Genomic DNA, 11,801 nt, shown 5'->3' on the forward strand with positions numbered 1-11,801 from the left:
AATAGAAGGCACCGAGGGAGTGGCCAAGATGCTGGATCTATTTCATTCTTCATTTCCTTGATTTCTAAAAACAGCTCTAGATAGTTTTGAACAAGTTAAAAAACAGTACTCCATGTTGCTAAATCCCCTTTTCTATATTACCATTTTCTTTGCCATCATCTCCCTTGCCCCTGACTCGCACCTTTCTTTAAAGCGACGAGCCGAGGTCCTTTGGCATCGTGTAAACACGCTGGAGTGTGTTAACAGCTGCCTCTCTCTGAAAGTTGAACAGGCTCGGCACTGAAAGGGGAACCGCTTTCAGGTTCTGCTCAAGTTTGCATGTGACAGCATCAAAGCTATTTTTAGTGGAGTGATCACTGGCGAGAAGCTGAAAACGGCTGCTTTCAACTATAAACAGTGGAAAGAAAGGATCATTTATGCACGGCTGCCGCTCTCGAGTCCATTTATGTGGGAGACAAAGGGGCGTGTAAATCTCTTCTTCAGAGTTACGCAGGCATCTCGTGCCCGCTCAGAGCCCGGCACCGCTCAGGGAAGAGCAGTGCTGATTTAGCGCCTGGCTGCCCGCTCGGGTTCCACTTGATGCACTGATAATAGCGAGTGATAGGACTGCCCTTTGGGTGTCCGTTGTGAAAAGAAGGGAATGTTTAGATGCACAGAAGCATCCAGGAAACTTCTCTTTTCCGTAGATCACAGAACTCCAGAGACAACAGGCCATGAGAGGTGGGTTGTATAAACTTCCTGGTGCAGTGGGAGGGGCTGAGTCTCTGCTAGTGCAGGACCCCCGGGACTTCCCTTTCAGAATGGCTGTTCTTAGCTGCCAAGTGAGGATCCTGACAGGGCTCTTTATAAGGCCAGTGTGGTTTTCTGTGGGTATTTATTGGCCACCTACTCCGTGCCAGCCACTGAGAACTTCAACAGGACTAAACTGTGGTCCCCCGAGAGCTAGCCACACAATCCGTGTGTCCCATGTCAGCACGTACAGAGGGATGCCTAGAAAGGCCACAGCCCAGGAAAGGCTGGATCTGCTCTGGGCACTGAGGGGGATGGGAAGAAAGAGCAGGCTTGTAAAAAATGCTTGAGTTTGCTAAGAGAAGAGAGGGAGGGAGGGTTCCCACTGGGGCAGCCCAGCGAGTGAAGACAGAGGGAAGAGGCTGTGTCTAGGGGCCCATGAACAACCTGGGGTGGCCGGGGATGACGCTGGCGCCAGGTGAGCTGTTAGAGCGAAGGAACTTGGAAATGGCACAGGCCCCAGGGAGCCAGGGGGTGGTTTTGAACAAAGATCACAGAGGAGCTCGGGAAAGGCAGTGCATAGTCGGATACGAAATGGTTGAGCTTTAATGCAAGCGTTGTAAGCAAAGCCCTAAATCTCAGTCTCCCCTGGAAAGCCCAAGGCCTGAACAGCAGTCCCAGCCTGGATGGCACAGAGCTGCTGTGTTGGGCGGTGCCTTTGGGGAGGGGCGGGGCAGGGCGGGTGAACGGGGCAGAGCCAGCGTGCTGGGAAGATTTTCTCAAGCCCCATTGAGTGCTGGGCTCTGCGGGCGAGTGGGAGGGGGACTGTGTCCTTTAGGAGCTGTTAGCTGGCCAGCCCTACCCCGGAGGGTGTGAGCCCCTCCGTGAGTGAAATAACCAGGCACCAGGAGGCACCTGTCTGTGGGAGTCGGGTTCCCCCAGAGGTTTCAGGAAGCTAAGGTTTTCCTGGATAGGCCTAAAGCTTCAATTATGTGGCAAATCTTCTCTGCCCCAGAAATTCACAGAAGAGGGACGTGCAGAGCGGAACGAAGGAGAACAAAAAGCCTCACACACAGGCACCCTGACTGTTCATACCCGGGAAGAGTGTTCTACAAAGTCTCTTCTAGTACCAAATAATTTTTGCACACCTCATGTCAAAAATTACTGCCCAGAAGTAATGTTACTTGATTGCTCTGATGTTTCTCTTTGAATTTAATCCTATCCAGGACGTTTAGCAATATTATTTGCTTTGTTTTCCTTTCAGGAGAGGAGTGACTGTTTCTGTAAGTTTTCTAGAAGAATCCAGTGGCTGTAAAGTTTAGGTGTGTTACAGTTAACCATTTTACTCCTTGGATTTCCCAACCATTTCCTCCTTGCTTTTCCTGAGCAGGCTCGGGGTACATACCGGGCAGTTTGAGGCTAGGAGCCAGTCACAAGCAGGCAGTGAATGTTGGTACAGGTGATGGGGAAGGTGGCGGGGAGAGGAAGGGGTGGAGGGAGCATCTTTGGGGGTAGGGCCAGCTCCTTATGCTCAGTCAGAAGTATCAGGATAATGTAGGTGCTGGTGCCAGTCACAATATTTGTTGCCTTGGCAGACATAAGAGATTACTTTTTGGAAATGGAAAATTTGCTTTCTTATCACTTCAAAACCAACCATAAATAGATCCAGTAAACCATAGGAAACATGTCTCATAAAAAAAATAAACTTTTGACCTTGGCTGGGAGGCACACGTGGTTGGAGCATCATCCCCTACACTAGTCAGAGCACATACCTAGGTTTTGGATTTCATCTTGGTCGGGATGTGTACGGGAGGCAACCAATCAAGTTTCTCTCTTATACTGTTGTCTGTGTCTCGTGCTCTCTCTCTCTCCCTCCTTCTCCCGTCCTTTCTCTCTAAAATCAATAAAACATATCCCGAGTGAGGATTAAAAACAAACAAACAACTTCTGTGCTGTTACATACAACTTGAGCCTAGATTTGCTGCCCTTGATGTAAAGTTTAGACAGAGGTGTCCAGCTCTAAAGTGTCAGCTTTTCAGAATCAGCATTTATTTCCCTCCTCGGAGTGCTGGGGTGTGGGATGGGACTGACTCTCGGAAAGAGGAAATGAATCACCCAGGGAATTCGAAGTTGCCCCACCTATAGGTCCTTTTCCTGTCTGACTGGTTGGTAGCTTACCGGAAGTACCAGGAAACCGACTTGTCAAAACTTGGGCTACATGTTTGCATCTCCTGATCTCTGCCAGCCTGAAGGATCAAGGTCCTACGTAGAAACCTTTGTCTGCATTTGCTGAGGTTTTTCTCTGAAAGTCCTATTAGTTCCGTGAAATCGAGGAGGTGACGGTTTTTGCATTGTCTGTATCAGGTGGTGTGTGGTGGTTTGTCACAGCCTCAAAACGATGTTCCAACTTGGGATACGTGGTGTGCATGTTGGTGGCCCTCCCTGCCTCTTGGTGATGGGGATTGGCCCCAGGATTTATGAAACCTGCCATTGAGATAAAGGCGAAATGATAGTTTCACTCAAGAGGTGTCGATTTATTTATATTTATTTATATTTATATTGATTTCAGAGAGGAAGGGGAGAGAGAGATAGAGATAGACTATCAGCTGCCTCCTGCAAGCCCCCTACTGAGGATCATGCCCTTAACCCTGAGCATGTGCCCTGACTGGGAATCCAGCCTTGACCTCCTGGGTGATGCTCAACCAACTGAGCCACACGGGCCAGGCTATCTCTAAGTTCTTGATTTCAGTTCTTTTGGGTATACACCCAGAACAGGAACCACCGGATCGTATGGTAACTCTATGTGTAACTTTTTGAGGAAGCACCCTACTGTTTTCCATAGCGATGGCACTGTTTTAAGGGGATGTCTCAGTGGCTTAACTCCTCATATATATGTCTTTCCTCTGTGAGCTTTACAAGCACAATCCTCCCTTCCAATTATGTCTTTTGAACCAGACCCTGTGGCCTTGAGGAGGCTGATGGCCACACTTGCACAGTCAGCGTAGATCTGGCTTTCTCCTGCTCTCTCCCAGCCATCATTCTGTTTTATGATATTTGGGGAAAGTTCACTCAAGCCCCTTGGCCCCTGGACAGATGTCCTCTGGGAAGTCCCAGGCTGCTCCGGAGATTCCCCCAGAACCAGATTGGCCCCAGATTCGTGGCTCCTGGAACAGCTGCTCAGCTTTCCTCCATTCCACCATTTTAATTGTGATTAGTAGGTTCATTTGCATCTAAAAGGAGTCGTTTTCTTATCAGCACCATTGAGTTGGGAACCAGTGTGCTCCATTTATATAGAGTGGCCCATTTTAATCGGGCCCATTAGGCAGTAAAAGTAAATGTGGGTGTTTTACAAATGCAAATATATCATGCAAATAATGTACTTTATGCTGAATGATGCCTTGGTTTTCATATGTAAAATTAGAAACTGTAGCACAAAGATAATGATAAACACCTTTGCATCTGTTCTTAAGATGTAGCGTGAGCTGGATGCATCTAAAATTGTAGCAGAGGCTTCCAGCAGGATTTTTTCAGCACACCCAAACATGCATCCCATACTATCAAAAATATACATGTACTTATCTAGTTATTTATATATTCCTAAGTAATCAAGAAATCACAGAAGAGAGTAATCCAAATTACCTAAGCTCTTACTTACCATCAATGATGAGATTTATAATTTTGTTTCCTTTTTTAAAGATTTTCCAGTTTTTATCCGAGCTGATGATAGTGAAGAAGAAATGTTACTCTATAGCCTAGTTCCATTCTAAGAGATGTATGTCTATAAGATATATATTTTTTTAACCTTTAGTGTTTCAAAAAATTCTGTCTTATGATACGCAGATAGCTATTTTATAAAATCACGTAGTGAATAATGTCAACCCTCTTTTGTGTGCTGTGAACTCTCAGCCAAGTTCAGAGCAGGGTGAGAGGGATGTGGGGGATGACCGCCATGTGGTAGGTCAGGATGCAGCCAGATACCTTCTGGGGTCTGGAAACAAGGTCAGCCAGAGACACAAAATTTGGGAAGCTAGGTTTTCCATGGGCCCACGAACTCTCCTAGGAAAGGAATATTGAGTAGAAATGAAGTGAGGCTAACACTCTGGGAATGCCTCTCATCGTGGAGTCAAGGCTGGACAAAGAGCCAGCGGAATGTTTAGAACAGAGAGAGGGAGCGGGAGAACCAGGCTAGAAGGGTATTTGGAGGCTAAAATTTGAAAGGATTTTAAAGAGATAATGTCAGAAGTTACAGAGACTTTATGTAATCAGAAAATAAAAGCATGTGGGAGGGCGTTGAGTGGGGGCGGAGGGGACTGTAGGGCTGTTGAAAGCAGAAGGAATGACCCCAGATGTGTAACCGGTGGGCCAGAGCAAACCTCAGTACTTGGGTTCTGGCCAGGAAAGAATTCAGAGTCCAATAGCCTTCCAGGTGTGTCCTTTCGGGGTTGTGGTCTCAGGCTGGGGGTCATTGTCCATGCAGCTGGTGCTGACGTCCGCCGTGGCTGGTTTTGGTGCTTATCTGGGCCTGGAGCTGAAATAAACTGCGGCCTAGACATTATCTCTAGGGAGTCAGGGGTCCAAGCCTCAGGGCCAGCGACACGCTAGGGGAGGATGGTCACCCTGGGGATGCGGTCCCCCCTACAACGGATGGTCCGTTGCTGGGCACCGGGGCTTTCCATCCTGGTGACCGTCCGTACCTGCCCATCGTCCCCGCTCTGCTCACGTCTGTCTCACTGCCTCCAACAACACCATCCACACACTCCGGGTTTATACTTCAGAAGTTTTATAAAATGTCCCTGAGAATTCTGAACTCTCAGCTCCTGAACTCTTTAGCGATGCTTCTCAAATTATGGTATTTTGTGAAACTGGAGACCATCTCACACATGTCTCTCTGTCAGACTGCGCTGATTTCTAAATTCCAAACTTCTAGGACTCACATCCTGCTGCCCCCCAGGAGGCTGGGCCAGTGTGTGGTGGCATAGGTCATGTTTGTTTTCCTCTTATTTCCTGGTGATTAATCCACAGTTAAAATTAGAGCAGTAGAATTCCAAACATTTTCCTAGGAATTTCCCCTTCGTTACAACTGCTTTGGGGAAACACCGTCTGGTGGTAGACGTGTCACTATCGAAAGGGATTGCCTTCGCACAGTTTTCAGTGTATGGGACAGGAATCTGCTCAGTTGCCTGAAGCAGAGCGAGCAAGCTCTGGCCTCTGTACGTACCAGATCAGTGCAGGCTGGTCTCACTGTGTCCCCTTCCCCAGTTAGGTTGGGCTTTCTGCGTTGTAGTGTGTGTGCTCTGGACCATTCTAGCAGCGATGCCCACTGCAGGGGCCATTCAGAACTATGGCACAGAAGTTGGTCTTTCAGTGCCCCGAACTCTTTAGACTTTGATTCACTTTTTCAGAGTCTGTCTTGTATTAATTCTTTTTCTTATTTTATATCTTAAAAAGTGTTTAGCCTAGCCGGTGTGGCTCAGTGGTTGAGCGGCAACCTATGAACCAGGCTGTCAAGGTTTGATTCCCAGTCCGGGCACTCCATCCTCAGTACAAGGTGTATTCATTGATTTTTTTTTTCTCTCTCTCTCTCTCCCCCTCTCCCTTCCTCTGTCTGAAATCAATATAAAGAAATGTTTTGTTGTGGTAAAATACATGCAACATAAAAAAATACAGCATCTTAACCATTTTACAGTTAACCATCTTAACCATTGTATGGATCAGTAGTATTAAGCACGTGGACATAGCTGTGCAGCCAGTTCCTTGCAAAACTGAAGCTTTGAACCCACTAAACAATGACTTCCCCACTCCCTCTGGCCTCTGGAAACCACCATTTTACTTTCTATCTGTGAACCTGACTCCTCCAGGGACCTCATAGAAATAGAACCATATATATGTAGGATTCATTCTTTTGATTCGCTTATTTTACTTTTTGATTAGCTTATTTTACTTAGCGCAGTGTCCTTGAGGTTCATCGTGTTGTATCCTGTTCTTTCTTTTAGATACACCTACTCACATTTGGCAGCTTAGAAAAAAAGTACTTTTCCTAATTTGCGCCATTTTTTTTTGAAAAAATTTTTTTTATTGATTTCAGAGAGGAAGAAAGAGGGAGAGAAAGAGAGATAGAAATGTCAGTGAAGAAAGCATCATTGGTCAGCTGCCTCCTGCACACCCCCTACTGGGGATTGAGCCCACAACCCACATATGTGCCTTTGACTGGAATCAAACCCAGGACCCTTTAGTCTGCAGGCCGATGCTCTATGCACTGAACCACACTGGCTAGGGCCTTCATTTGCTTTTCATTAGACTTAGAGAAACTCCAGGCTGGTGAGTGTACAGGTGTGGGTGGTGCCAGAGCCTCCCAGGGTCATGGTTACAGTCCAGCCGATTGTCACAGTGGTGAAGGTCACGGGTGTAGAGAAAACACGTGACAGATCACATCATTGTGCCAAGAGCCACCTCAGGGGTCCATGACCTGTTGAGTCACGGTGTCCCGTTGGGAGTTCGAAGCCATGCAACCGAGAACGTGTGGCCCAGGGAGCGATGGTGGACTGTGAGTCTCAGGCAGACACGGGGTGTGCTGTTCAGGACGATACCACTCGTCTCTTGGGATTTGCTGGCTCAGCTCTGGTCTTAACGATCCGATTGATCAATATTCCCAAATGCCAGTTCACAACTGCCTTTCTGGTCCTGTTGGTTGGCTTCCTCTGTCACAAAGCAGGTTTGGCTTTTAGTTGCTGAAGTTCATGGAATTTTGTTAGCGCCTCATTGAAATGAGACATCTGTGGCCCCGTGTTGTATTGTTTCTGCTAATAGGAGCCCAGTGCCGTGTTTCACATATGGTTAGCCTGATTGCTTTTTCTAGCGTGGCATTTTGCCTCAGAGAGATTTTTTTTTTAATGTTTTATTGATTTCAGAGAGGGAGGGAGGGGGAGGGAGAGAGAGAGAGAGAGAGAGAGACATCAATGATTCAATGATGGTAGAGAATCGTTGATCCACTCACTGCCTCCTGCATGCTCCCTACTGGGGGGTCAAGCCCACAACCCGGGCATGTGCTTTGACTGGGAATTGCACCCTGACCTCCTGGTTCGTGGGTCGATGCTCAACCACTGGACCACACTGGCTGGGCAGCCTTGGAGAGAGTCTTGGTGAAATCCCATCCACAGCCTTCTTCCATGCAGAGCGATAGCTAGGAGTTCAGTGCGGGGAGACTGGAAGAGGAAAGCCGGCGGTGAGGAATGAAGCCGGCCCGTTGACGTGTTTGTATGGGAACAGTGGGCTGGCCCCGCAAGCCCTGGTGTGGTCTTGGGTGTTCACTAGATGACTTGGGTGATTCCCTTCCCCGCTCAGGGCCTCTATCTCCTTGTCCATAGGAGGAGGAAGGTGAGTCCTGCCTGCCTACCCTCCCACAGGATTGGAGGGTTCCCTGGAAACGTGTTGGTGGCTTACTCTGTAAACAGGAATTTGCTGTCCCCGCTTCAAGCAACGTGAGCACCATTGTGTGGTAATGAAAACCCGCTTTGGTAGATTGAAGAGGTCCTAGAGAAGTGGTGGCAGGGACCATATACAAGTCGCCAGCACCTCGCGCTGAGTGGAGAGTCCCCCACCCTCCTCTCTTGGTTTGCCGAATGAATGGGTGGTTTCCAGGGTGACTCAGGTTCTCCCACAAAGACCTTGACCACAGCGCCTTCTCGGAATTACTGGGCTTGACACACACTTTTCAGTAATTTCATATAATGTTTTAAGCTCACTTTGAGCTTTAAAGTCCAGTGAACCGGAAACAACTCCACATCGAGGGAAAAAATCAGTTTGCAGCTTCTCCAACCTGAAGCCACAAGGACTGTAACCATTGACCTTTCTATGGGCATTTCTTGTCCCTTTAGATAGAATCCTAGGAGGTTGGAGCTAGGTAAGTATGTCAGTAAAACTCCTGGAGGCCATAAAAGGTGCCTTTTAATCCCCCTCCTTCACTTCCTGTGTCCTTCTTAACATCCAGCACAGTTCTCAGTAAGCACTTAATACATCCTTGAATGTGCTAATAGTTAGAAGATGTCATTTTGAGGGACCATCCAAAAAAAAAGAATGTAGAATATGGGGCCAGTGAGCTCCAAAGCTTTGTAATGAGTGTGATGTGAACCAGTTTACCTTGAGCCAGGAAGACCACAGGTGAATTCATCAGTCCCAATGGGGGGCCAGTCAAATCTCTCTCCATTTTACTCGGCTACAGATTACACAGACCACACAGCAGGGCAGCGGGAATAGTGATTGGAGACTTAGCTACATTAAAAGGATGTTGTCGAAACCTTTAAGTAGATTTCTATGGTATAGAGAATTTTCCTTATCTAAACCACTGGATTTACCCGCCCTTGCTTCCCCATTTACCCCATCGCTGGCATCTACTCGGTTCTCAGCCAAATCCAGGTCAGGATAAAGAGGAGATTTGGGTGGCAGTAAGCTAGATATTCAGGCTCCTGCAGTAATACTCAATTATTGAATTCTCTTGAAGCACCAACTCCTCTATAATGAAGTCCTCGGTTTTTAAATATCTTTAGAAATCAGGTGATTGAGTATTGGCAACAGCCAGCTTGCTGCTTCCTGCTTTCTTATGGTGAAATCCCAGGAGCTGGCTGGGGTTGTTAAAAGATAATCTTAAGCCTTTTAGTGCATATTATTCTTCCTTCAACTTTGAGCTGCAAAGCCTCAGAACGGAATAGGCCAGGAATGAGACAGAAGAGAAATCAGCTTGCTGCCATCGTCCCACAGCCCTGTGACCCCAGCCAGGTCTGCTGTTGCCCTGGGCAACTCCTGGCCACCCAGAGGCCACCATGGCCAGAGCTGGGGGGATCAGGGTTGCAGGAAAAGCCATCACGGATTTGGGTTGTTCCCTTTCAGTCTGAATACAGTGGATCCAAACACAGTAGAACAAAAAGGTTCATGTACATCGCGGGTTACAATGTGTTTTCTAGCACACTTGACATCATCTGCTGTTGAATAGTATTTTTGCGCTATCGCTCTTATTCCTTCTCCTTCCCAATTATGGAATGTGTCCATGGACCCGCGATACTGTTTGTACCTCTGGTAACGATGTGTCCATCAGCAGCACGTGTCCCTGGGATTTCTCCTTTCGTTAACAGTATCGCATTACTAGGGACCCTGGACATCAGTGAAGCAGTCATCAGTCGTATAGCCCTTCAGATTTCTTATTCTCCCTGCGTGTGTCCACCTGCCCAATTTACACATGTGTTATTCGGACCAGCTTTTTATTTTTTTAATATTGAAAGTGATTGATGATGCGTTAACCAGTATCGTTTGCCATGAACTATTTTTTAAAAAAATATATTTTATTGATTTTTTACAGACAAGAAGGGAGAGGGATAGAGAGTTAGAAACATCAATGAGAGAGATCAATCAGCTGCCTCCTGCAAACCCCACACTGCATGAACTATTTTGCTGAAAGTAGCTTATGCTGCCTCTTGGGCTGGATGTAGTAACTTTTTTTTTCTTTCTTTTTTTTTTTACTAAGTGCTTTCTAAGATTCACTGCTTGATTTAGAATAACCTGCTTTCCACTCCAAGGATATTTCATTCAGGCAGGCTCGGTTATAAAGTTTTTCACTGGGTATTTTAAAACAGTGAAAATGCTTGTCTATAAATGCAGTAAAGTGTCTTTGTGATATATTGATCTTCCTTATTTTCTTGCCTCTCTTGTTACTAGACTGTGGGTGGTGACATTTGAAAAATGTATTATAGGGGATGGAGTGCAACATTTTAAGCCAAGAAATTGAAAACAGGATGCGAAACAAGAAGGTAGGGGAGGGAGAGAGTCGATCAAGGTCATGTCTGTATATTAAGGACTTGATGATGGGAAAGCCAAGAGAGGCAGGTTTGCATTTATAAATAGGCAGGTGGCACCAGGAAGTGTTGGAAAACCCACCTGGTCTCAGGCAGGGATAGAAGTTCTTTGCCACATAAAATCATAAAACCAAGAACAAGTTAGCAAAAGTTACAAGCGTTGAACTGTATGAATTTGCCATTTTGTTTATCCGCAAACAATTCCAGTGCCCAGAAGGTAGCAGGGTCCAGATGGTAACCCCAATTCCACATGGACTGTTTCTGTACCATTCATCATAAAACAAAAGTAATGGTTTTTAAAGTTGCATTTTCAGAGGTTATAAATCTATTTATATAAAAGCCAAAGCTACCGTTAAGACCAAATGACTGCAACGACTAGTCAACCAGTTGCTTTGATGTGCACTGACCTCCAGGGGGCAGACACTCAACGCAGGAGCTGCCCCCTGGTGCTCAGTGCACTCCCACAGCCAATCTCCCGCTGCCTCCCTCCCTTCCTTCCAGCCCAGCCAACCTCCCGGGGTCCCTCCCCCTGGCCAAATACATAATTGGGAAAGCATTTTGAGGTCATTTTGAGTGGCATGTTCAGAGCATGGGTTGCTCAGAGTATAGGTGAGTGCGTGTAAATGAGCCCATCCTTACGCTGCTTTCTTTTCTGTTTCAGCACATCAGGTCCACCCATCTGGCCGGGCAGTACCTTCTTCAAGAGAAATGGAGCCCTTCTACAAGGTAGGTCCCTGCAAGCACCCGGTCCCTTCCCCCTTCCCCACCATCTCTTCTGGCGCCAACCAGCAGAGTTCTGTCCTACTGCGCGGAGTGGGCACTGGAGAAGTGTGACTGCTGTGGGTCGGGTCTGTCATTTCTTCCTACTCACATCTTCTGGTTGCTGTGAATTGCTAGTCTGAAACCAGGACTGCTCCTTTTGGTCTGTCGTTACTGGTCCTATTCTAGACGTGCTTGGCTTGCTTTGGTGAACTTGGAATCAGGCGGCAGTTCGGATGTGACAGTAGCATCAACCAGGCTGGTAAAATCAAATCCCGTTGCGTATTTTCAGTGCTCCGGATGTTTTGGGTGTCTTGTTGGCAATTGGTTCACCATGGAGGGCCACGTATTCCTGGCTGACCCCTAACATCCACACGTACCTGGATGGGTGACTGTGGTTAGTTCTGAGGCTCAGAGCTCAGACACCCCTTGTCCCTGCAAGCATCATTTGCAGGGGGACAGGCTTCCTGC

At 47.1% G+C, this 11,801-nt stretch overlaps 1 protein-coding gene across 8 annotated transcripts in view; it reads left to right on the plus strand.

The window, feature by feature from the left end:
- FOXN3 (forkhead box N3) overlaps positions 1-11,801 on the plus strand; it is a 289,030-nt gene that overhangs the window by 179,145 nt on the left and 98,084 nt on the right. For all 8 annotated transcript variants that reach the window (XM_006754726.2, XM_006754728.2, XM_006754729.2 and 5 more), the window contains exon 4: positions 11,233-11,297. In XM_006754726.2, the coding sequence (XP_006754789.1) occupies positions 11,233-11,297 (65 nt within the window). The remainder of the gene's footprint in view (positions 1-11,232; positions 11,298-11,801) is intronic.

Source organism: Myotis davidii, unplaced genomic scaffold, assembly GCF_000327345.1.
Source record: "Myotis davidii unplaced genomic scaffold, ASM32734v1 scaffold732, whole genome shotgun sequence".
NCBI classification, from domain to species: domain Eukaryota; kingdom Metazoa; phylum Chordata; class Mammalia; order Chiroptera; family Vespertilionidae; genus Myotis; species Myotis davidii.